This window comes from Pieris napi, chromosome 5, assembly GCF_905475465.1.
Source record: "Pieris napi chromosome 5, ilPieNapi1.2, whole genome shotgun sequence".
Taxonomy (NCBI): Eukaryota; Metazoa; Arthropoda; class Insecta; order Lepidoptera; family Pieridae; genus Pieris; species Pieris napi.
In genome coordinates this window covers 1,933,168-1,959,212 of record NC_062238.1, presented here as the reverse complement: position 1 = coordinate 1,959,212, position 26,045 = coordinate 1,933,168, and the positions used below count along the sequence as shown (strand labels likewise).

General features: G+C 33.6%; 1 protein-coding gene and 1 long non-coding RNA gene across 2 annotated transcripts; both read right to left on the bottom strand.

Annotated features, from left to right (window-relative positions):
* On the bottom strand, positions 1-1,248 carry LOC125049698. The gene is made up of 2 exons (XM_047649120.1): positions 1,218-1,248; positions 1-623 (listed from the first exon to the last, which is right to left on the bottom strand). The coding sequence occupies exons 1-2, from the start codon at positions 1,246-1,248 to the stop codon at positions 124-126; spliced, it is 531 nt and encodes a 176-aa protein (XP_047505076.1). The 3' UTR covers positions 1-123.
* A 6,952-nt stretch (positions 1,249-8,200) lies between these two features.
* Positions 8,201-10,229, bottom strand: LOC125049521. Its single transcript, XR_007117017.1, has 2 exons — positions 9,848-10,229; positions 8,201-8,471 (listed from the first exon to the last, which is right to left on the bottom strand). It is a non-coding gene; the product is annotated as an uncharacterized LOC125049521 (long non-coding RNA).
* Positions 10,230-26,045: the final 15,816 nt, after the last annotated feature.

Here is a 26,045-nt window from a genome sequence, read left to right as displayed (position 1 = left end):
TTTAATTAAAATGATTTCATTTAATTCATAATACAGTTAAAATAAAAACTACCTTAACGAAACTGGGAAACAGCTTAGTGTTCCAAGATAATTGATTATATTGAGGACCGATAAATACATGTGCTAATTAATAACTGGTTCCGTGATTACAGTACCGGGTTCATTACTTTGACATGGAACATTAAGCTTTTCTACCTCACTCAGTACAGAATTGTCTTCATTATCATATTTAGGGTCGTCACTATTTTTTACCTCAGGTGTCTCAATCTTATCAACATTCACTTCTACTTCTGTGGTTGTCGATTCCTTAAAAGTTTCATTTATCGACATGGTACTGGTAATATGTGTCTCCAGTATAGATTGGTTGTCACCAATTGGTGCAAAACTTGTCAGTGGGTCTATTGTGTCCTTTCGTTCGTTGAAGCTTGTTTCCGGCGTTTGAGGTGTTGTAAATTCAAAACTCTGTTCTATGACCGATGCTCTTGTTTTCTCCAATTGCATTTCTTCTTCATCTGATAGTATTTCGATAGGCGTGTCGTCGATAACTACTTCAATGACGTCATCGTCAGATACATCTCCATTGTCAAGTGTTACTGTTTCAGCGATTTTATTAACGCTTCTCTCTGCAAATTATATACTATTTAGTATCGAAAGTAATTACTATTAATATTCTTAAAATTAACTTAAAGTAGATTGAGTATCGTGAATCTGTAAGTATAAAATTGAAACTCATATAATTTGTTTATGAAGTATTTAATTATATTAAGTTAAAAATAACAAATAAATATAAAGAGAATTTAACTAACCTACCTAAAGAAATAATAACAATTGTAAAAAAATTGTCCTATAAAATTTAAATTAAGACTAAAAAGACCATCTCTTGAGTGATCCCAGTTATCAGTAAATGAAAGTCCATCCAAGTTCTACTTCGCTAATTCATCCTTGAAGCTCTTCAATGGCCCACGTGATAAATTGTATCTTTAGTATATAAGTTCTCATGTAAGTGACTATTGTCTGTTATGAGATTGTCTTTAAACCTAAAATTTCTACGGTACACGATTAAGATCCTAATTGTAAACGCTTTACGACGCCCGCGTCATAAATCGTTTCCACTTGACGTTTTTTGCTCCAGTACGACAATCTTCTTTTTATTTTGAGCTCAGCATATCTCAATGGATCTTGTTTTATACGTCTGTACCTCTCTCGCTCAGCAATACTTTTCTTTCGTAGTTTCTCTTCTCTGGACATCTTGCATTTTGTAATGTAATATTCTAAAAATGGTAGTGAATGTCAATGAATCTTTTCACTAAGGAAAAAAGAACCATTTATAATTTTGAAATATACATAAAAGTGACTTCATTTTTGAAAAATATATTTATTAATTCTTTAGTTTATCGCATGTTAATAAATTATCATTTTTCAAAGTTTATTTTCTTTGACACAAAGAAAACACACAAATTATATAATAGGTACAATAGTGATTGTTTTGCAATTTTGGAGTTTTAAGGGTAAAAAACGGTTTATCTCGATTTCCGGCAAAACTAAAAGTCCTATCGAAGAAAACTAAATGGCAAAGTTGTAGGTAATAAAAAGATCTAAAACATTTATATTCACACATTTTTCACATAACCTCAAAATTTATGTGAAAAATTCAAAAAACCAACTTTTTGGTTTTTTATTTCTATCTTTTACACAAATTTATTTTTTTAAACGAAATTTGGTGAAAACTTACCTTATTATGTCCCAAATATACTGTAATTTATTTGATTAAAAATATTTATTTTTTCACCTTATTTTGAATTAATATCGAAAAAACACCCTAATTTTCAATCGAAAATTCTGACGTCAAAATTTCAGCTTTTTTCAAAAAGTTGGTGTGCTTTCAGTTCGTTGAAATCTCTACTTTCCTATGGTAAAAAAATATATATATATTACCATAGTAAATCTTCTCAGAAAATGCAAAAAATCGTATGCAGTAACGCCCAGACCCGTCATCCCCTTCCCTACTTCTCTATGAATCTAAGGTCTAAGGCGAAGGGTCTAAGGCGAAGGTCAGTAAAAGAGATCCTATACCCAAGATGGGGTTCCAACCATAAAGATACCCAACCATACACTAAACTTTATGTAATACATTCTAATTTCAATTTGATATATTTTTTGCGTTCGAAAGGAAATAAATAAATGCTTAATAATAATAACTTTATTTAAAATTTGATCCTAGTGTTGGTTTGGGTGGTTAGTAAGCTATGATGAACATGCGAATGCTCTCCATATGGAATGATATTTCCATGGATAATTCGTATTGTGCACCTACATCCATACTTAAGTCTCTTGCTACATCTCCAGTAGCTTCTATCCTCCTTCCCGTATTCCTTATGAAAACGATTCTCCCCAATAAGAAGGACCTGACCTCCTTTAGGCGTCGTTATAAAGCGTGCTGCAAAAAAGGTGTCATTAGCATGTATTATTTAAAGGAATATAAAGACTATACAAATACGATGTTACATTGAAAGCGTAAATGAATAATTTGAAATATACATACATATATATTACATATAGACAGACACATTGAGTTGTCTTATATATTCTGCTTTAAACAATAAAACCCTAACTTACACGCATTGCAAAATACCACTTATGTTGAAATATTATTCTATTACAAATGAAAAGAAACCTTTTTTTATACAAATTTATTGTTTAAAAAATACATATTAACTAAATTAACATTAAAACCCATTCCTATGCGGTAACATATTTTTTTTTTTTGCCTTAATCTTATTAATAAAATATGGTAAATTATAAATCGGGGAACGAAATATTGTGTTCGTTCGCCGTATAGTAAGCTACTTAGATATAATTATCAAACCCTATAAAAAGTATTATTATGTATTAAAAATATTTAAATCTAACATCTGCTAAAATATTTGTACGATAGATTAACAGTAATAATAAACAACAGATTTATATAATTACATAACTAATAATTAAAAAAACACAGAGACAATGTCAAGCACACTAGGATGTTCAATAAAAAGTGATATTGCGATGCATTCTCCGTAGTAAGAAATAAGTAAATCATTTTAAATTATAAGTGTCATTATAATTTAAAAAAATATTCTTTTGTTTTTCAAAAATAGAAGTCATTTGTTTGCGTCGTGTCGGAACGTGTTCTTAAAAATGCATAAAATTGTCCGCGCGGTAATAACATACCTCTGCTTAAATTTACTACGAAGATGGTAAAGCAAGACTGAGAAAAGAAAAGATAAATTTGGGGGTTATGCTCTTTCATATTCTAGACGTTGGTGTGCTGAATTTGAAAAGAACTTCCATGCACGAGGAATACACGCGATTGGGAAAAAAAATTACACTTGTACGATGATCCCTTGTATAAAAGAACTAAGAACTAAGAACTCTCTATTCGTCATCATTAGGAGGGTAAATTAAAAGCCAGCGTTTCGGAATTAAGTGCTTATGTTTTCCAGGTTTCTTGATAAACTTTTTATTTTTTGTTTGAGCAACGACCTTACACCCTTTATTTCGACTGGAACAGTACCACGTTATAACGCCATCAGCTGACTCCCTCTGTCGTTTAAAAGTGTAGTCCTTGTATAGCATACGTGGATGCTTCCCATGGCCCGATGATATGAACTTCACTGAAAAAAAAAACATTATTTTAGTACGCCCCAAATTGTTTTTACTATTTTTCATAGTCGTAGAAAAAAAAAGTAGTTTCAACTTTAAGGAAGATAGGAGTCGGGTATGGGTGAATGAAGAAAAAAAAAACAAAATTAACCAATTTCAATAATCTTAATATATATATAAATTACGTGTCACGTTGTTTGTCCGCTATGGACTCCTAAACTACCGAACCGATTTCAATCAAATTTGCACACCGTGTGCAGTTTGATCTAACTTAAAAGATAGGATAGCTTAGGTACATCTCAATTTAAACCCACAATATCATTTTATTGCAAAATATTTGTATATTATTTGATAGTCACAATTCTAACAGATGGCGCTGTGTTGAAAGTACCAACGTTTCAAATAAGCTACAATTTAATGGCATTACCACCAAAAAAGCATGATGGTCTCCATGACTGGTGTTCTCCAACCGTTTCTCTTGAATAGGTTACTACTATGTAATATAACAAAACTTTAGCCACAGCAACGCTTGGCCGGTCTACTAGTTTGTATATATATAATAGATAGGTGACGATGTTGCGTTTAGTAACCGAGACCAAAATTTCCTACAGGCAATGTAATCTAAGAATAATGGCACACATGTTAATGCAATTAACAAAAGGTAAGTTTAGTAAGCTGATTATAAAAACAATTACACTTAAGTATGTTGTTGATGTCTAAATATGAAAATATTTCTTCGTAATAGAGAATGGCTGGGTTTTGTGTTAAACCAAACAAACTTAATTTATTTATAGTTTATAGAGAGTTTTCGTTATAATGAATAACGTTATAAAGATTTATAAAGTTTTACTAGACTAAGATTTTTCCGTTTCAAGAATAATACGGTGGCTCGTGGTTATGTTCTGGTCCGCGTGAGTAAAGAGCGTTATTCAAAGTATTGACAAAAGACCGACAGCCCTGGCGTCGACGGGAACAGTACCAGATTATTTTACCAGACAAACATTCCCACTGGTGTTTGTATGTGTACTTTTCTAGGATTAATATTGGATGCTTGCCTCTTGGCGATGGTATAAAACATACTGAAAAATGATAGACAATTTAATTTGACTTATTTTTAAATTTCGGGTTATTTGGTCTTAGAGTAAGATTCAGTCAGGACTTGGGGTGACTATCGTATGTCTAAAAACGTGTTGGATTTTTACACAGGGCAAGAAAGTTCACGCTTAGTCCCGACTTAGAGTCTTACCCTTAGAATTCATCAACATTTTAAATAGAAATGTTCTTTTTTTTAATTTTTAACTTGGAGTAAAGTCCTCACTTATCTTTTTAAAAACTTGTTTGCAATGTTGATATATCAAATCGACATTAATGTTCAGAGAATGGTCCATCATACTATAAGGCCTGGTGGAGCATGGGAAAACCGGTTTTTTTTCAAATTTTTCCCCCGATAACAAAAATAAGTTTATTTATGTTTAAAGCAGTGTCGGCCTAGTGGCTTCAGCGTGCGACTCTCATCTCTGAGGTCGTAGGTTCGATTCCCGGCTGTGCATCAATGGACTTTCTTTCTATGCGCGCATTTAACATTCGCTCGCCTCATGCGTCAGGCACAGGAAGCTTGTCTATTCCATTAACAAATGATCATGAAACAGATACCAAATTCTGAAGCCCAGACCTATAAAGGTTGTAGCGCCACTGATTATTTTAATCGAACTCACCTCACACACAAAAATAATCTATTATGAGCTTAAGTACAGTGGCAAATGAACATTCTTGAATAATAAAAAAAAACAAATATTTTGCGTAATAGCTTGTTTGATCACGTGCATACAAATTCATTGAACAATTTAAACTAAAATACGAAGATGAAAATATTGACTATAAGACATAGTCACGACATAACATAGACAAAAAATTCTAGCTTAACGGTTTAACTTAACGGTATCAGATAGTACAGAATTTAACCTAACACTTATGAATTATACATTTCTACACTATATCAAATAAATTCACAAACAATATTTCTACGTATAAAATTTTTCGAACATAATTTTGATAAAAAATAATCGATTCCATATTACATATTTACAAAATTTAAATTAAGTTAGTTTAAAAATTTATTTCATAAACTATGTTTAAAATTATTGACTAAAATACCTCTTATGTTCACGGTGAGAATGTAAAACGAGTAATCCAAACAGTTTGGTATGTCGAGAAATCCTATTGACCAAACAAATTATAACGTCTTTTGTTTTACATTCTCATTCGCAAACCACTAGCACGAAGAAGAGAGAAGGTAAACAAACAAATCGCGAAACCAGAACGTGATACTCAATTTTTTATTCGAAATTTGGGGCGTATTTGGATCTAAAACGGGCATGACGCTCGCATTCGAATTAGGCCGTTCAAGTATTACATAATTAAAAAAAATAAATCACTGACTGGACCAAGTTGCTGTCTCTTTTCATCACTGCGTAAACTTAATTTGCTAGAAAGAGACGAAAGTTACAGTAAGAGTAAGAGTCCAGTAAAGGATTACAATTAGGCTGATATAGTTTTTATGAATTTGTGTTAGTGAAACATAGTGTCCGCGAATATTATTCAAACGCTGTGTGTTGGGCGTCGCTTAGTACCATACTCTGCGCGGCGTCCATTACGTCATTAGATTTTTACGTATCATTATGGTCTCCGTTGACTGAGAACGCTTAGGTTTGTTTATAGGAACTATTTTAAATACAACTGAAAGGATTTTCAAAATTCATCAATATAGACCTGATTAGATGAAATATTTGACTGTGAATAAATTTTTTTTAAATATTTCATAGCAGTTGTTTCTCACAACATAACGTCGACATTAGAGAGCCTAGATGAATAATTGTGAGATCACAATTCTGATGCTTATAGACTGCCTTGTGAATCTATCTCAACCCAGAAAACTTGTATAAACCATAACTTGTATATTTAAAATAACGTGAACTAAGATTACGTTGAAGACTTTTTAACGCAATATTAATTAATAACATACAACTATTTATAAATATTTAGACCGTTTTAATACTTATAAGTAATAGGAAACTTGAGATTTTGATAACACCTCCGTGAGTATATTCTAAAAAGCTCCCTTGCTGTATAACCTCGAATAGCAACTGCGATTCCCGACAATTTGTATTTGATCTGGTTCTCTTAATACTCTGAAGAAAATCTGCTTTCAGGATTGTCGGTATCACTATTGGAAGTTACATTTGGCCCTGGAGTTAGAATGTCAATCGCAATAAAAACGTGCGATTCGTTTGATTATGATTAGTCCAAAATATTGGCCAATCACAATCATACGAAGCGAGCTATCGTTGTACATGTCACCCTGGTACTTTATGTTCTAGGCCTCTTTTACATAATTTAACTCAATTACATATGCGCTTCTTGGACATGAGCAAGCGTTTCTAACTAATACTAGATTTATTGATACTTGAAGAATTCGTTCGATGGAAATATTTGAGTCTCTGTATAATCAACTGGTAGTTTCGGCGGAACGTGATCATGTTGCTTTATTGGTATTGCCTTTTGTCCAAAAGACACGGCCGCGGCTCGGCAGCCCCGCAACCTCCGCGAGCAGTACCAGGATATTCTTCCGTCAGCATTTTTCTTCTGAAAGCTGTATGTGAATCCATATAATAGTAATAGGGGATGTCTGCCGCCGCGTTTCGTCCATATATATGTTCCTATAAATTAATGATGGTTTAGTATACTACAAAAGGAATGAACACTTTTAAAGTTACAAACATACATTAGAGCAGTGTTACCCAACCTCTTTTGCCCCACCACCATACATAATTTTTAATATTAAAAAATTGAATTGTTCACTTAAGTTACTTAAATTATAGGAATTGTAAACGAAACACAGTAAGTAAAATTTTAAAACATAATGAAAAACTGAAATTCAAATTCCAATTAAATTTTTACTACAATACCCAATTGCAACTAATAGTCGACCGAAGTTTTCCCACATATCACATCCTTGTAAGTAGAGTTATGTAAAATGTGTTCGCAAATAACAAGGTCAACAAAAAATTAAAATGCGAATATAGTTTAAGAACTATAATCAAATTAGCATTAAACAACTATGTTTCCACTATGTATTTGCGTGTTATTTTGTTGTTAGTACATCACCACAACACAAGTAGCAGCCGTTCACGAGTATGGCGCATGGCCAGCCATCGGCCCCCTCGCCATATTTTAGGGAGAGAGACAACCCGACGCATGGACGCCGCCACAAGCAATACAATTTAAGCGAACATGACGATCCTTGAAATGTGAACTAGCCTACATAAGAAAATAATAATAAGTTTGTATGATTTAAAACTTGGCGATTAAAAAGAGTGGCGGAGAGTTTCTTGCCCGCTGTACGCCCTTGACTTGCCAACTGGTAGTAAATGTAAATTTAGAATAAATTTAACATCTTTTCTGTTGACTTTCATAAGTGTACTTGGTTATCTATATAAATGTGAGGTGAGGTGAGTATTTCAGTTTAGAATTTTGAACTATTTGTCATAGAAACACAGGATTATGAATACAATTTTATTCTTATAACATCTTGAAACAATGATATCTCCCGTTCTGAAGCTGGATATACTGTGATGGTTGGTGGTTGTGATCACCCTTTATCTTTAAAATCTCGCCATCATGTCCGACCATCATGTTGACGTAACATTTACTGTTCTTAGTGCAGCGCCATCTTGTACCATACGTTGCCGAACCTGGGATTAAACTATACGTGTAACCTTTGTAGAGATAATAGGTTTTCCCATTCTGTAGTGTAATCTTCTTTAACTGATCTGGAAGCCATAATAAAAAATTAAAAACTCTCTCGAATTAACGACTGTAAACTTGGAATTACACTGATAACTCAATATTAAAATAAAATTCTGCGACTTTTTTTTCTTTTTAATATATAACTTCTACATGATACAAAATATAATATGTCCATTTAACACTGCTGTAGGATCAGCCTTGAGATTCTGTACTTTTCCACTTTTCAAACTCACACAGCGGTTTTCGCAGCGGCGGTCGCGCTCAAATCAGTCGTAAAGCAGTCACTTTATGATTTGGCATTCTGATAAGGTCCCTCCTTGTAGTTTATTGTTTATCATTTTCTCTTTCACAAATACTTTTTATTATATGTAATAAAGTTTTCCTATTTTAATGTGACCTCATTTAAAGAAAACATAGTATAGGACAAAAGCGCATGTAATTATAACTACAATAACAATTATTTAGAATTTATATAATTTTTAAACGACATGTGATTTACATACAGCACAGTTGACTGTGACATATGTCATAGCAGTGACAGCCGAAGTGTTGCCACTTCACAGTTTTCATGAATTTTTGACTGTTTTTACATAACTAGAACGTTGTATAGGTCGGTTATCGAAAGCTGGCGGGTTCACAGTACTCACACTAATGCAATTTCACATACAGTATGTTTCAAAATATGATTTTTTTGCCATGCTATACATTTTAGTCCACTCTGGTTTTAGTAAGGTTGGGTGGGTTGTAAATCAATAAAAATGTGTCAAATACATATAAATATTAGGTGCATACGAGGGTGGATCCAAAAGTTCTAAGCCAGACCAAGAACGTGAAAGAGTAGTTCGTGTAAATATTTTTTTCATTTTTCGTCATAAGCTCCATCTAGCTCAACACACTTCACTTTTACTTCACTAACTATTCTTTCAATACTCCTCTTAGAAACCCCAGTCGCATCTGATGTCAAATTAAATATAACATTTTTTCATTAAACTGTTTTTATTAAGATGCTTAAAATAATTAAAAACATTATGCACCATTTCACGAGATTGCCCTGGTAATGTTTGAAAAAAGATCAACATGTATAAAATAATAATAATATAAAACAGTAAAGATCAACATAAACAGTAGCAAAAGAAAAACAATAACTGTCTCTTTTATACTCATAATCTTGACCGAGCGCGAGAGAGACGGACAGTCTTTTCGTGATGTATTTGTGATTGTATTTCAGTTTGACATCACGTCTCGCGCTTATTCACAGACACTACACAAGCACAAAGTGTAAATGTGTTGAAGCCGCCAGCTTTAGATAACATACCTATAACTACACTGTTACATCATGTTTAATCGCTCTGAAGAATTGATTAAACCTAATGTTTTGATCTAAATAGTGCATAAGTACCGTTCGATAACTGGACGTAATTTCTCGGTCCATGAGTATGATTACAGTTCAGTTGAACGAAATCCCCATCGCGACTAATAATGAAATAAGCTTTACAATTTCTGTCCGCACTGCATCGCCACCTTGCCCCCTTTCCGCTCAAATGCGGACACGCTGGTGAGTACGTGTAATCTCTGTATAGGTATAGGGACTTGCCTGTCGTCGTTTGTATTTTTTTAAATTCATCTGAAAGTTAATTGTAATTGATCATTATGTGTTGGACTATGGATAGCTATAATTGATGTAGATTGTAGACAAATGATAAGAAGAAAACACTTAAAGTAGCACTAAGTTTTCGATTAGTATTCGATTAAGTTTTTACAGAATTTCATTAATTGTAATAGAATTATTACTATCATTGTTATCGTTATTATATATTTTTTTGTTTTTAATGGCTTTGAATCTCTTCGAATCAACCGTTCGAACAGTGACAAGAAAAATGTGACGCGTAACCGAAAAATGTGACGGTAAATTTTTTTCCAACGCCGATAAAGAAGTTTCACTTTAAAAAATGGAAGAAGTAGTTGGACAATCACGAGAGCTTTTCTGCTTTCATTGTTTAAAGATGATGATTTAGGTTTTAGGAGCACTGGGCAAGATAAACGAGATGTAACATTTCCAATTATCAAAAACTAGGTACTTTAAGAAACCTAAGAGAACTAGAGGACCCGACAGACGTTGTCCTGCATGATATTTCAAGCAATTAGTAAAGCAAAGTATGAAAGTACCGACTGCAGCGCCATCTGGCGGGCTGATTTGTGAATCTAAACCATTCCCAGATCCCCTTGAACACACACAAAAAATTTCATCAAAATCGGTCCAGTCGTTTGAGAGAAGTTCAGTGACATACACACTCACAGAAGAATTATATATATAAAGATATATCAGCGCATAACACATTTTTTTATATTATATATACTATTTTAATGTCTGAAACAGACTCTACATTGACAACAACAAAAACATAATTTTAAACGTAAATAGTTTATTTTCAAATATAACACGTATTTAAGAGCTAAATACCATTTGAGTTATTTTAAATAATCAATTTTAGTATTCTTATATTCTTGACTTTCGTAATAAAATTTACTATCAGTAGTGTTTCTGAAAACTATCACGTGGTGTCAGAGAGTGTCTTCAGTAGTGTATCTCGACGTTTTTGTATGGAATGTCGCTGACGACATCTCACGCGCTGTCGCATTAGTATGGCTTCAGCTTTTGATATTTCCTGTTTCTCACTAATACAGCAGCAGCAGCGGAGCAGTGTTGGCCTAGTGGCTTCAGCGTATGACTCTCTTCCCTGGGGTCATAGGTTCGCTCCCCCGGCTGTGCACCAATGGACTTTCTTTCTATGTACGCATTTAACATTCGCTCGAACGGTGAAGGAAATCATGGTGAGGAAACCGGCTTGCCTTAGGCCCAAAAAGTCGACGGCGTGTGTCAGGCACTGGAGGCTCACCTACTTGCCTATTAGATTGACAAATGATCATGAAACAGATTCAGAAATCTGAGGCCAAGACTTAAAGAAGATGTAGCGGCACTGATTTATTTTATCTCACTAACACACTTTCAAAAGTATTTATGGTTTTCATTCTTCAACGACGCGCAGAGTTTTTTCACACCGTCGTACCTTTTGGGAGGATGCGCGTGCACATTAGTTTCTTTAATTACGAACCCATCAACAACACTTATAGCAGCACCGCACTTGTTGGTCTTTATACACCTCCATCTGAACTTACCATCCTTTGTATAATAATAATTTTTGTAAAGTGCAAATATTTTTCCAGTTAACGTTTCAAAAAAAGTCGCTGAAAATATTAACTTAAATTATTAGATCTTTTTATGATTATTTTATATTAAATCCTAGCTAGCTGATTCGGCAAACGTCGTTTTGCCATGTTTATAATTTATAATAAAAAATAGGGGTTGATCGTAGAGGGGTGAAAATTAGGGGTTGTATGTATTTTTTAATGCTGTATCATAAAAAAAATAAAAATTATAAATTTATCTAAAAATTAAAAAAAAAACAAATTAGGGGTGGACTACCCTTAACATTTAGGGGGATGAAAAATAGATGTTGTCCGATTCTCAGTTATACCCAATATGCACGCAAAATTTCATGAGAATCGGTCAAGCCGTTTCGGAGGAGTTTAACCACAAACACCGCGACACGAAAATTTTATATATTAGATATGTATATTATTTGTCTTGTATTTATAATTTGACTACTTATATTAGTTTACCGTAGATTCAATAGAGCTTAGGTTCCTCCAAGATAAGAGCGTACCAATTCCTATGCCGGCAATGCATTGCGTGCCTTCTGGCAGTGTGAGTGTCCATGGGCATGGGTGCGCCTCCTGCCCCTTCGTCCCCTGTACTATAAAATATAACACACACAAATAGTAAACATCTCACTGGTTTTTTAAAGTTGTTTAATATGTACTAGTTAAGCACACGGCCTATCTAACCCGACTACACTAGGACTGGAGGAAGTGGAGATCCACCTCTGCCGCTTCGGAAAAAAACCCTTGAAGATACAAAGGATTAAATAATACTATTACACATTCAATAAAATAAAAACACACTTACACTGACAAATTTATTCGCGCGTTAAATAAACAAAGTATTTTATTTAAATATATAGTACGCGGAATTATACTTAATTACAATTAAATCGTATTACAAAGGCTTAAATAAAAAAACATTTCGAATTTATAACATCTAAGTTATAACATCTAGTTATAAGTTTGCTGTCTTATTAGGTGTTAGTTTAGATTAGATTGTTTTCATACAAATGTTTTACTGACTTATTGACATATCGTAAATGTGTCATTAAGCGCTCGCGTCTGGGTAAAATATTTGAAAAATATAATTAAGATAAATATTCCATTAAAATAAAGAATGAATAATTACTAATTATTCATGCTTTTGCAATGCATGAAATTAATAATTCCAAATACATTATTCCGTTATGATTGGAATAGCAAGCATTAAAAAGCACAACAGTCAAATTTAAACAGTGCTTTAACAAAAATATATTTTTCACTTTTAATTCGTGGCACTTCGACACTTCGAGACAGATAATATTTAAATTAAAATAATTTGTAAAATTATGATAATAATTTAACGTTATAACGCCTATTTTTGGCTACAAAAGTACTGTTTCCGGGGAGAGCGTGTAAACAAAAGACAAAAGGATCAACACAACGCGTCACGAACCATTTGGAACAATAATTTTTTATTTATTTACACTTCGTTGCAAAAAAAAAGAATGAAACACAATACAAAAAATTATAAGGGATGCAACGGGCGGCCTTATCGCTAATAAGCGATATCTTCCAGGCAACCCTAGTTAAAGAGAAAAACTAAAAAAAAGAAACATGATGCGTGCGAGAAGTGCAGAACCAAATGTTATATAAAATAAAGTAATACAAAATAAATATTAATAACAGACTAAAAACTTAAAAGCTAATCTTACAAATACATGAACAGCAAATAGTGAAGTAAAAGGAAACATAAGATTTATACAAGTCACGATTGATCAGGATAGGATAAGGTTAAGAAATGATTATACAGAAGAGTTTTAAAAGATGACAGAGAGGTAGCCAATCGTACGGAGTCGGGCAGCGTATTCCACAACTTAATGGCGGAGATCGTGAATGAAATGCCTAAGAAGGATGAAGTGTGATATGAAATTTCCAATAAACATCTATTAGAAGAGCGTAACATATAGTTAGAACAATTATTTATTTATTAAAAGTTTCTCATATGCACCCGGACACCGAATTTAAAATGATGTATATGTACGATCGGTTATCTCTAGCCGGTGTTACGTTCTTATACAGATCGTTACATGGTCAATTACAGAACATTAACATTATCTCAGGCAACTCTCATTCGAATACTTATTGACTTTGATTTGATGGTATTTTGATTTTGATTAGATGATATTATGATTTTGATTTGAGCTTGACATGCGGTAGTGGGCTGATAAATTAAAAAAAAACCTTGTTAGGCGCCTATCAGCTACCTAATAGTTTCGAATAAGTATTTTTAAATAGGACATTATTAGTACAAACTAAAATTTGTAGTTGGAAGTGTAATATTTTTATTTTTTGTAAAATTTATGTTCATCGTAATTATCATGTATTTTAGAATATATTGTAACGTATACTGTAGAAAATGCTTTATATATGATGTGGTGTACTTTATTAAATAAATAAAAAATTCGTCACATTAGAAATTGAAAATAAGAAACATAAATTTTTATGGATGAAATGCTCTTACAATGCGACCTTTCGTCTTTTGTTTTATTCCGGATTTCGACTTTTTTATCTAATAAATTCTATTGCTACTCATCTGTCTCTTTGCATCTCGGCGTGATCGCACTTTGACAGAAAGAGACAAAAGACTGTTTTAATCTCCTTCTGTCAAATTGATCAAAATGCTCTACCTACTGAAAATGTGATATAGAAAATGTTAAACATTTGTTTTCGGGCATCGCGTCCAGATCAGACCTCCGATCTCGGCGATATCTGATAAAGCCAGCACTGGTTTTGATAAACCTGGCAGGTGGATGATCGTGGGGTTTATTCAACTTTATCGGGCGAAGGTATTCATCCACGTACAATGATGTAAAGCAGGTCGATGTCTCGTTGCAGCGCCATCTACCCTTCGTACCAGACAATACGTAGTAATGATGGTTATATTTCAGGTACTTCTTCCCATTTACCGTTTCTATAAATTCGACTGTGGAGATATCGAGACATTAGTAAAGATGAATATCGAAAAATTATTATAAATTTAAAAGGCCGGTAACGCACTGGCGAGCCTTCAGGCCATGGCAATGTCCATGTACAACTTAACATCAGTTGCGCCTCCTGCCCGTTTGCCTCCTAAATATTATCTTGTGCCAAATTAAATAAACAGGTTCCGATTCTCAAACTGTTACCATGGTTACAATAACGAATGTGTTCAAAGGTCAACATATCTTTATTTTACATAAAACATTTTCTAAATCAGTAAACTAGTGAGAGAGATCAGTTCGTATGTTCCATATATTTTCTTTTCCGATAAAATATTGATGGAATATATCTGCTAATACTGGGTGGTTATGCGCATGACTGGTCTTCATAACCATCAATCGAGTGTCCGTATAAATCGCAGCAGAACATCTTGGATACTGAGTACAACACCATCGAACGAACGTCTTCGCATTCAACTGCCTTTGGAATAGATACCCTTTGTACAGTGTATGCTTTCCATTCGAAAGCGGCGTTAAAATAACTGCAAACAAAAATCAATTTTAAGTTAAAGAGGTCCATGAATCTTTCAATTGTAATGTAATAAGTAATAATATCAATCAAAATGTTTTCCTTGAGAGGCCTCGTTGTTCAAGGAAAACATTTTCGACTGTGCTCTCAGAAGCAGTATCGAACATTCAACGTATACAACTTCGTACAGTTCGCGCAAATAATGTTAACGAGAAAGTCCTACTGAAGAATTTGTACCTCAAATCTAAAAATTGCAAAGGTTGAATTGAATTGAAGGTTCACAATCACCTGGAATGTGATTGCTTGGCCCCATAAATTTAAAGGTGGGAACTGACCAAAGTTACGAGGTGTAATGTAGCATTCCCATCGAGCGTGTTACGCATCGAGCATGTTACGCTGTGTTCTAAAATCAGCGTCATATGCTCGTCAAAACTCTGTGCTCCACTTTCGCTGCCAGTGGTCACGAGATGTGATAGTGATAATGTTGATATCTTTTATTCTATTGAATTATTGTTTCATCCAAATTAAGAAGAAGAAAAATGTTACTGGACATAAAACCTATTTAAAAACACAGGCGTATGAGGTGGTTTATTATTGATTGCAATATTAAAGACCAAATAATTACAGGACAGTATAAAAACTTTGTACGCAGGTCTCGATTTTGAAGAACTGTTGAATTTAATTGGACCAAAAGTACTTAAAAAAGACACAATTTATAGAAAATCATAATCATGATCACTCGCGACGTGCGACGCGTAATTACTGAACCGCGTAACAGTCAAAGGATTCGCCAAAAAACCGACAGCCGGGTGGAGCACTCAAAGCGAGCAACGAGCGGCTCGTGGCTCGCTGGTTTCCCCGTAACACGACGTACTGACTGCACGAATGCTCGCTGTGAAACATTACATTATATGTTACATTACACCTCGTAACGTTGGTCAGTTCTCACCTTAAGATAGATGTAATATTATGTATGAGGTATAATTTTTTTTCTCTCTATCCGTCGTAATGTTTTTGTTTCGTTTTTTTTTATATTAATTCTTACTCTATCGTTTATAAGGAATTTAAATGTGTGTAGCCCTCAAGCACCAAGGTTCAACCCCTTAGAGGGCTTTTGGCGTTTTAATATAAATCTATTATGATAATTGCAGACTTACTATATTAACAATCTTACTTGGTCCTACGGTAACAAAAACTTATTAAAACTTACAATACGATAGCACTTAGAATGTAAATGAAAATTGGTTTGAATTAATTAATACGGTAGAAAATTCAATTATCACTAGTGTAGATTATTGAAATTGCGTGCTGGCAACACTTAAACCATATAGACTAGACTGTAAGAATGTTACAAATTGTTTTGTTATTGCTATTATGATAAAGGTAAATTAAAATAAAAAATTAAGGAAAATCTTATGTATTTAATAATGGACAATTACTAATTTATAATCTAAAATTATTAATTTTATCACGATATTAATTTGTTATCCTGTTGTGTAATTTAATTCACAGGAATATATATATTTTTATATCATGCATTAAGAATTACTATGAATCTATAATTTTAAAAGATTATAATAAGGTTTAAAAAAAATCAGTGGCGCTACAACCTCTTGGCCTCAGATTTCTGAATCTGTTTCATGATCATTTTTAAATCTAATAGGCAAGTAGGTGATCAGCCTCCTGTGCCTGACACACGCCGTCGACTTTTTGGGTCTAAGACATGTCGGTTTTCTCCAATGTTTTCCTTCACCGTTCGAGCAAATGTTAAATGCGCACATAGAAAGAAAGTCCATTGGTGCACAGCCGGGGATCGAACCTACGACCTCAGGTATGAGAGTCGCACACTGAAGCCTCTAGGCCAACACTGCTCATAATAAGGTTTATCAAAATAAGTCAAATAAAAAATAATTTAGCACTTCAGCGACCACAAAACCCACATTATGAAATACCATAGTCAAATAGTTTAGATAAAGTATAAAAGTATATAAAGATGTATAAGGGTGAAAAAGCGAAGAAAATCTTTAAAGTATGTATCTATGCACGTTTCGACTTGCAGTGATTTAGGCCTCTCTTAGTCCATTATAGCCTCCTGGTAGTTTGTAAACGTAAATGCCTTAAGCGATGTTGCATTTCAATTAGGAAATTGGCTCGTACAGGTAAAATAAGTTTTCAATAAATTTTCTTGTAAAATTAGGATTTCCTTAGGATGCATGAATTTTCATGTAAAGTCCATTAGGATCTCTTTTAAGTATAGCAGGTGTGTGATAATGATTATTTATCGTTTCAATTACAAACAGCTGGTCATCCAAGAACACCGTAGCCTTACATTTGGGGTGAAGCGTACAAACCCACCGATGTCTAGACTTCCCACTGTACGTCTGATAGAACGTATACCCTTTGTATAAGAGTTGCTTTCTTCCCGTGGTCAGTGTTATAAATGATGCTGTAAACAAAGATTTATAAGGTATTTGAGATTTGATTTTAACAAATTAACACACACAAAAAAGTACGACAATTTTGGTTATATGAAACCTTATATGCTTTGCTCGTATTTATAATATTTCGGGACTCCGTGCGATTAATGTACATATGGCCCAGAATTATTAAACGATTTTCGGCGAATCAATAGTTTCGGTAGACATAGGCTTAGTGCTACGAATGCTACATATATCCTCTACGTCGCTACGCAAACATAACGACGTAGCAAAACATTTGGACTATCACAAGTGTATACAACTGACTCACATAACTGACTTAGTACTACCTTATTTTGAAAAGGTAACAACGTTGAAAGAAAATCCGCAAATCGGGGACAAGTCAAATTACAAAAATAAAAAACAAACTGTACTTTTAACAAAAATATTTAAGTAATTTTACTAAACACAAAATTTACCTTTATAGTTTAATAACTAATGTTTTGGCATGACTCTGAGGTTCCAAAAACTAACATAGACACAGCCCACGCTTACAACAACTCTTAGCTACTCTCCAATATGGAGTGTATTATACGCATCCACGCATACTTTAGGTATACGACTTTTGTTTGATTAGATCTGACACTACGATTATTTTCTCTTCAAAAAAGATATGGACCACGTACCACGGAATAATTGTAATCTAATTACTCACAGGGGCCCCTTAGTGTGGGGACTAGCGTCAAATAGATTTTTTCCCAACCATATATTATCTGTCATGAATAAAGTATAAATATATATAATAAAGCTTTAGTATGTATGTAGAAATGGGGTTTGCTTTAGTTTTTCTTATATGAAACCACAAAGTATGAGTTTATACTTTATTAAAAAATACCACAAACGAAACAGTTATCATGTTAACATACAATGACAATTATTATTCACTAACAATGTACACTTTTCAACGTCAATTCTCATAACAAGTACGAACTGGCAATAAACCATCACTCTTTTGAGTCACCTCTATCGTAATAATTAAATGGACGACGGCGAATAACTTATATTTTAAAATAAAGGCCCTGCCGCGATACAGAATATTGAGGTTTACTATGTGTATGTCGTTCCACCAACTTGATTAGGTCACCCTTATCAGAGATAGTTAAGTAAGAATTGCACACACTTCTCAGTGTGCATACGTAACGCTTTCCAAGCTTACAATTACTCTTCCAGCTGAATGTATACCCGTTGATCATTAGATATTTCTTTCCATTGAGTAAAGTGATCTCTCGAACTGTAAAATAAAAATTATTTTTGAAGTGAAACTTCTTTATCGGGGTTGGAAACAAATTTAGTGTAACATTTTTTCGTTACGCGTCACATTTTTCCGTTACGCGCCATGTAGCTTTTTGAAGTCAAACTTCTTTATCGGCGTTAGAATGAATTTTTTAGATGAGTAGCTTATTATCTACTCATACTGACAGTTTGGAATTTCTGCCAAGAAGCCAGTAGAGTCTTCTGTTAGTACTACTTAATTTTGAAAAGGTAACAACGTTGAAAGAAAATCCGCAAATCGGGGACAAGTCAAATTACAAAAATAAAAAAAAATGTGTGCGTGTACTAGGTGTATACACGTAAGAAGTGAAACTTCTTTATGACCTTATTTTTCGAAAAATGATCTACTATATGCAACTTAACGTAATTGGTTAAATAAAGTTTAAAAAAAGGCTTTTATTATCATAGACATGAATACAAATACAATTATTTCATTTTACCTTATTACTACTAAGATTATTACAGAATTTCATTAATGGTAATAGAATTATTACTATCATTGTTATCGTTATTATATATTTTTGTTATTAATGACTTCGAATCTCTTCGGATCAACCGTGGTAGGGACAAGAAAAAGATGGCGCGTAACCGAAAAACGTGACGATTTGCTACAAAATTTCTCCCATACGTCGATAAAGAACTTTCATTCCAACGCCGATAAAGAAGTTTGACTTCAAAAAGCAACATGGCGCGTAACGGAAAAATGTGACGCGTAACGAAAAAGTGTTACACTAAATTTTTTTCCAACCCCGATAAAGAAGTTTCACTTCAACAAATTGTACTTTACAATAAGTAATTTTACTAAACACAAAAGTTACCTTTATACTTTAATTACTAATATTTTGGCCTGACTCTAGAGGTTCCAAAAACTAATACAGACACAGCCCACGCTTACAACACTCTCAAATATGGAGTGTATTATACGCATACTTTAGGTATACGACTTTTGTTTGATTAGATCTGACACTACGATTATTTTCTCTTCAAAAAAGATATGGACCACGGAATAATTGTAATCTAATTACCCACAGGGGCTCCTTAGTGAGGGGACTAGCGTCAAATAGATTTTGTCACAACTAGGGCATCGAAACTCGGTTCAATTTTGAAAACCCGGGTTTTCGGGTCTAAGAGTAATCAAAACCGGGTAGACCGGTTTTTTCGAGCATTTCGGTCTTTTTATTGATTTTTTAAAAAAATTCACTAATCTGCGTTTATATATCGATTTCCTACAATGAATACAAAATATAAAGGATGAGGAAGAATTTAAATAAATGAAACAGTACTTTATAAATTACTTTATAATTTAAAAAGTGATAAAATTTATTTTTTTCTTCAGAATATCTTAAAACTTAGTATGTAATCTAGTCTTTTTTAAACCACAGACTTGCAGAGATTAGTTTAAACATTAAATGAATTATTTTGGTAACATTCACTTATTGTATTTAAAAGCTAATACAAATTAATTTTGAAATATCACAATTAATTTTAATATTAATAAAGCTCTTCTTCGCATTAACAATTAAGTAACGAATATTTCTAGTCTTCTATTCTACTATAATTTAAATTGCAGTCGTTTGCTTAAAAATTAGGTCTTTATATAATTAACTAAAATACTAAGTAAAAAGTAGTTATGCATTTGACACATTATTTAAACAACATAGCTGACATAACCTCTGACAATCTGACCACTTTAGAAAAAAAGAGAAGAACGCTCTCGCTGTCGCGTACCGCCATTCTCGAAGAGTGCTATTTCTACCCTCACAGTAGTAAGCAAATCGTCTGATGGACAAGCTGATCCAGTTCCAGGAGCATTATTATCAGTAGCAACAGCTTGACTTTACTGTGTGTTCAGTTCCTCTTCATTTGTCAAAGCAAACAACTGAATGTCAATTTCTCGCAGGTCTTGGTCTGGCGCTGGCAAATTTTCAAGAGGTATATTTTGTTTTTTGGTTGTGCGTCTAATCAGATTAACAATTTCGTTTAGCATTTCATTACCTGTAGGCCGATAAAAACAGTTTTATCTTCATTTTGAATGTTCTCAAAATATTTACCCGGATTTGTCAAGTACTGTAGTGTTGCTTGAGTTAGTATTTTTTTGGCGTATCGTTTGTTGCAGTTGCCATTTTGTTACTTAGTGGTGTCTTCATTTCATCCATTTTCTTCAATGCAAATTTTAGGGAAACATCAGCTGTAAGTAATGTTGCATCGCGTCGACATAGCGCCTCGACGACAGTTTTAATAACATCCAATATTTTTTGGATCTCATCTTTATTTCCAGTCCAGTCATCCAGTCATCATCAGTAAATACAATATCTGTTTTTAAATCAATTAAAGCTTTTAATAAAAAAAAAATATCACCTGCAACACCCCGCAAAACGCGCGACGAGCTTCGCTACACCCTCACCTCTCCACTGCTCCACACTTCATTCTATGAATTACGTCTTGAGATGGACGCGCGGAACGCGAATTTAACTTGCAAGGCTTGTTTTATAGGTAGGAACGTAGCAACCAAGCTACTTTTTACGTTTTAAATAATAATTTATCAAAGCGTCTTTTTATTCAATTTACTTATTATTGCATTGGAAGTGAATAAAAAGCAATAACAAAAGTATTAAAAAAAAACCGAAAAACCCGAGTTTTAAAAATTAAACCCGGGTTTTTTTGAAAGCCTCAGAACCGGGAAAACCCGGGTTTTTTCGGTCCGGGTAAACCCGGGCTCGATGCCCTAGTCACAACCATATATCTGTCATTAATAAAGTTTTATTATTATTATTAAAAATAGCTTTAGTATGTATGTTGAAATGGGATTTGCTTTAGTTTTTCTTACATTAAACCACAAAGTATGAGTTTATACTTTATTAAAAAAACACTACAAACGAAACAGTTAGTTATCATGTTAACATACAATTATTATTCACTAACAATGTACACTTTTCAACGTCAATTCTCAAAACAAATACGAACTGGTAATAAACTCACCGTCACTTTTGAGTCACCTCTATCGTAATAATTAAATGGACGACGGCGAATAACTTACACTTTAAAATAAAGGCCCTGCCGCGATACAGAATATTGAGGTTTACTATGTGTATGTCGTTCCACCAACTTGATTAGGTCACCCTTATCAGAGATAGTTAAGTAAGAATTGCACACACTTCTCAGTGTGCACCCGTAACGCTTTCCAAGCTTACAATTACTCTTCCAGCTGTATGTATACCCGTTGATCATTAGATATTTCTTTCCATTGAGTAAAGTGATCTCTCGAACTGTAAAATAAAAATTATTTTTGTCAAGGTTTTAAATATTTTTGGCAGATTTGCGGTATTATATTATTTGTTTAACACAAAGATCAGTTAACGAATGTGCAACTTTTTTATATGTATTATAAACTAGCTTATCCAGGCTTCGAAAGCCTGCACTTTACTATATAGGCTGCACATATTTAATATTTTGTTACTAAACATAGCATTACTTAGGGATAATATAGTGAATGGTTACGGATATTGTAAAATTGTTACATACAAAAATATGAAATCTCTTCTTCCATAATATTATGTCCAAATTGTCCGCGGACACCGGCACCGACCATATCCCATAAAATACTCTGTAACCCCCCAATAGCGATAGCCATTATGATTCCAAGGTTGTGACGTCTGCGCTATCTACAGATATTGGTAGAAATAAATAGGATCGGTATCCTACTATTGGAAGTTACACAATGCGAGTTCAGGACCTTGACTGAGCCAGTAGCTGGTTTATGGTGTACAAGCATGTGCTCATCTGGACCATCTCTTTTCCATTACTATTATACCCCGATGTCCGGTACCATCAGAGAATCGTCAGGTGCAGTACCGACAGCTTTAAGGGCTCACCCGATGCATGGGAGTGGCAGACTTCTTGGGTCACTATTGAAAAATACAAAGACGTATTTGTATTTTTTTTCCTCATCCGGCACAACTTGGACCTTATTTTCAATAATTAAAATAGTTTGTGTAAAACAAAGATGAGACGTAACAATGGAATTACGGAATAATTAAAAAAAAACTTTTAAATCATAAAATTTGCTTACAAAAAAGTTTATATCTAATCAATAAATTATAAAAGGTCTTTTCGAAGTCCATTAAATATAATAATAAAACCGAGTAATCAATAGTTTACATTTATTATCTTATCACATTAAATACTTTAGGATACATAGGAAAACTTATTAGTCTAACTTAAATTATATAGATAAATATTATGTAAAATAAAAATATAGTTTAGAGATTAGGGGAGTAAGAATGTAAAACAAAAGACGACGTCTACTTCAATCATGGCGCGTATACGTTCAGAAATTCTGTTCAACCAATCACAATCAAACGAAAAACACCCTTTCGTGTTACATCCTCCCCCTCCTTAAATTCATTACAAGACATTGTAATATGGGTCACGTGACCAACGAATTCGAATAGACGATCAATCAAAAATTGTTAACCACAGTTAGTAAATTTTCAAAACAATGAAAAACGTCTAGTCCATTTTCTAATTTGTTTTTTTTTATTTTTTTATAGAACGGGGGGCAAACGGGCAGGAGGCTCACCTGATGTTAAGTGATACCGCCGCCCATGGACACTCTCAATGCCAGAGGGCTCGCGAGTGCGTTGCCGGCGTTGCCGTGGGGGCCCAAGTTGGGAACCACTGGTGTAATTTTTTTAAATAAAGTTACGATAATTGTACATATAGTACAATTCAATAAAGTTCTAGGTGGCGCCTATGAAACTCCACCCAAACTATATTTTAAAGAAAACCCCATCAGACGACATATGATACGTTGGTTTCTTATGGTCATGTCTCTCAACCGCCTTTATGATCATACCAGCATCTGATACAACTAAGTATGACCTACATATCGAAGTTTGTGTACACGTGTACCGGATCCCGGATTTCAATTGAGTCTGACGACAGAACGTGTAGCCATTTAGCATGATGAATTTCTTTCCGTTCCTGACCGTGATTATGTGGGCTGTAAAATAATTATTTATTATTTGATGCAATAATAAAAGCGAATACATAAAAGAATCAGGCTCCTAGTGATAACTTTCCAGCAACGCACTTGCGAGCCTTCTGGCAAATTTAAATGATTATTAATTTATTCACACATTCAAAAAAAAACATGGTGCAATAGCCTTATCGCTACTAAGCGATCTCTTCCTGGTCCTAATTAAAGAACACAGTAAAAAAGAAAAGAATTGTGAATTAAGTGCCAGAGTGCGAAACCTAATTTAAAATACAAAAAAATCTTGATATTATTAAAAACAACTGATAATCTATAAATTTACCGAAACGTACTTATAAAAGTGATGGCAGCGACGTTAACGTTACACAAAGAAATGGTTCCACATAGTGGTGGTGCGCGGGAAAAAATGCCTTAAAAACGGAAATGGTTGTGGAAGTGGTGGTGATACGAGCGGAATTTCGTATTCGGCCTCGACGTATGTTGAAATTCAGCTGCAGGTATTATAAGAATCCAAACAACTCCTCTGAACATTCGCCATGGAAAATGCGGTAGAAGATGCAGAGAGACCCCACATCTCTACGCAACGCCAAGAGATCAAGCCGCTCGGAAAGGGATTGGTCGTCGACGATTCGATTCATTAGACAGTACACACATAAAAAAAAATAGTGTACTACACACATAAAAAAAACTATCGCTTTAAAATGTGTTTATTTAACAATGTAATTTTAAATATAACAGTCCCCTTATTTGGCATACTATGTGTCATATATTGTCACAACTTACATATAAGATGTCATGACACTGACAGCAGTTTTTTATAATATAACAAAAAAGTCAATTAAATTGGCCAACTTTAAGGAAATTACTTTGTCTCTTTTCATCACAACATTAAACATAATGACAGAAAGAGACGAAATAGTATATAGGCACTCTCTTAAGAATTCTGCCTAATGGGATCCATTTAGATTTACAAGAGATTTGTAACTTATTTATTATATTTACAAATTATCAAATAAACTTTGTTAATAAATAACCATTTAAAATATAAACTACACCTAAAAACTATTAAATAATCATTACCTATACAACATAATTTGATAAAATACAACATATGTATAAGCTGCCAAATACGTTCGACAAACGACTCGTAGCTATTACAACCAATATATTGCATTCCACAATTACTTACTATTACTTGTTCGTAACATTACGCAAGAAATGAAAATGACCTTGGCCATCGACCACATAGTTGGGTGCCGTATGTGTATGAGTTCCAATAAAGTCTAAAATCTCAGTTTCCTCCAAATTAAGTATCACATTAGCCCGACAATGCCTATTATTCGTACAACTGTAGCGAATGCCTCGTTTCGTTACCGCTGCTTTATAGAACGTGTAGTTTTTCACCATTAAACGGGTTTTTCCACGCTGTGTCATTATCATTTGAACTGGAAATAGTACAAATAAAGTTATCATATAGAATAGATTAAAGGATTAATTTTACACTAAGGGCCGATTTACATTATCATTAGTGTTTAGGAGAGTGCTTTAGGATAGTACTTTAGTTGAAACATGTAAACGCTACTTGCTTTAGTAAACGCTACGCTAAAGAACTTGCCTTTCAAGTTGTACTAAAGCACTCTCCTAAACACTAAGATGTAAATCTGAATGTAAATCGGCCTTTATAAATAGTATGGGACCGTGCAGTCCAGTATCCCTATATGGGTCTTCGCTTTTTTGATAAAGCCATCCTCAAGATGTTTACCTTTACCGCAAGCACATAGAAATGAAGTTCCATTGGTGCTCCTCGAAGACACGATACGAGGCTTGAGGGTCTCATGTTTCAGCCTGAACTACTAGTGGACCTACACTCTTCTTGCTTTGTAAATTTTATACACTATTACTACTACCACCATTTTATTATATCCATAAATAATGTTCGTGATAGTGATTGTTAGCTTTAATATTTATTTAAATTCTTAACATTTATTATTAAATTAATTAAATATATGTTAAAATTTTGGACTGAACAAAATGTCTCATGCGTGCTTTATGAGACATTTTGTTGTTTACAAAGTGAGAATATAGGGAATCGAATAGAAAACAAGGCACACACATACCCGGAAATCTGAAATGGCGAACTG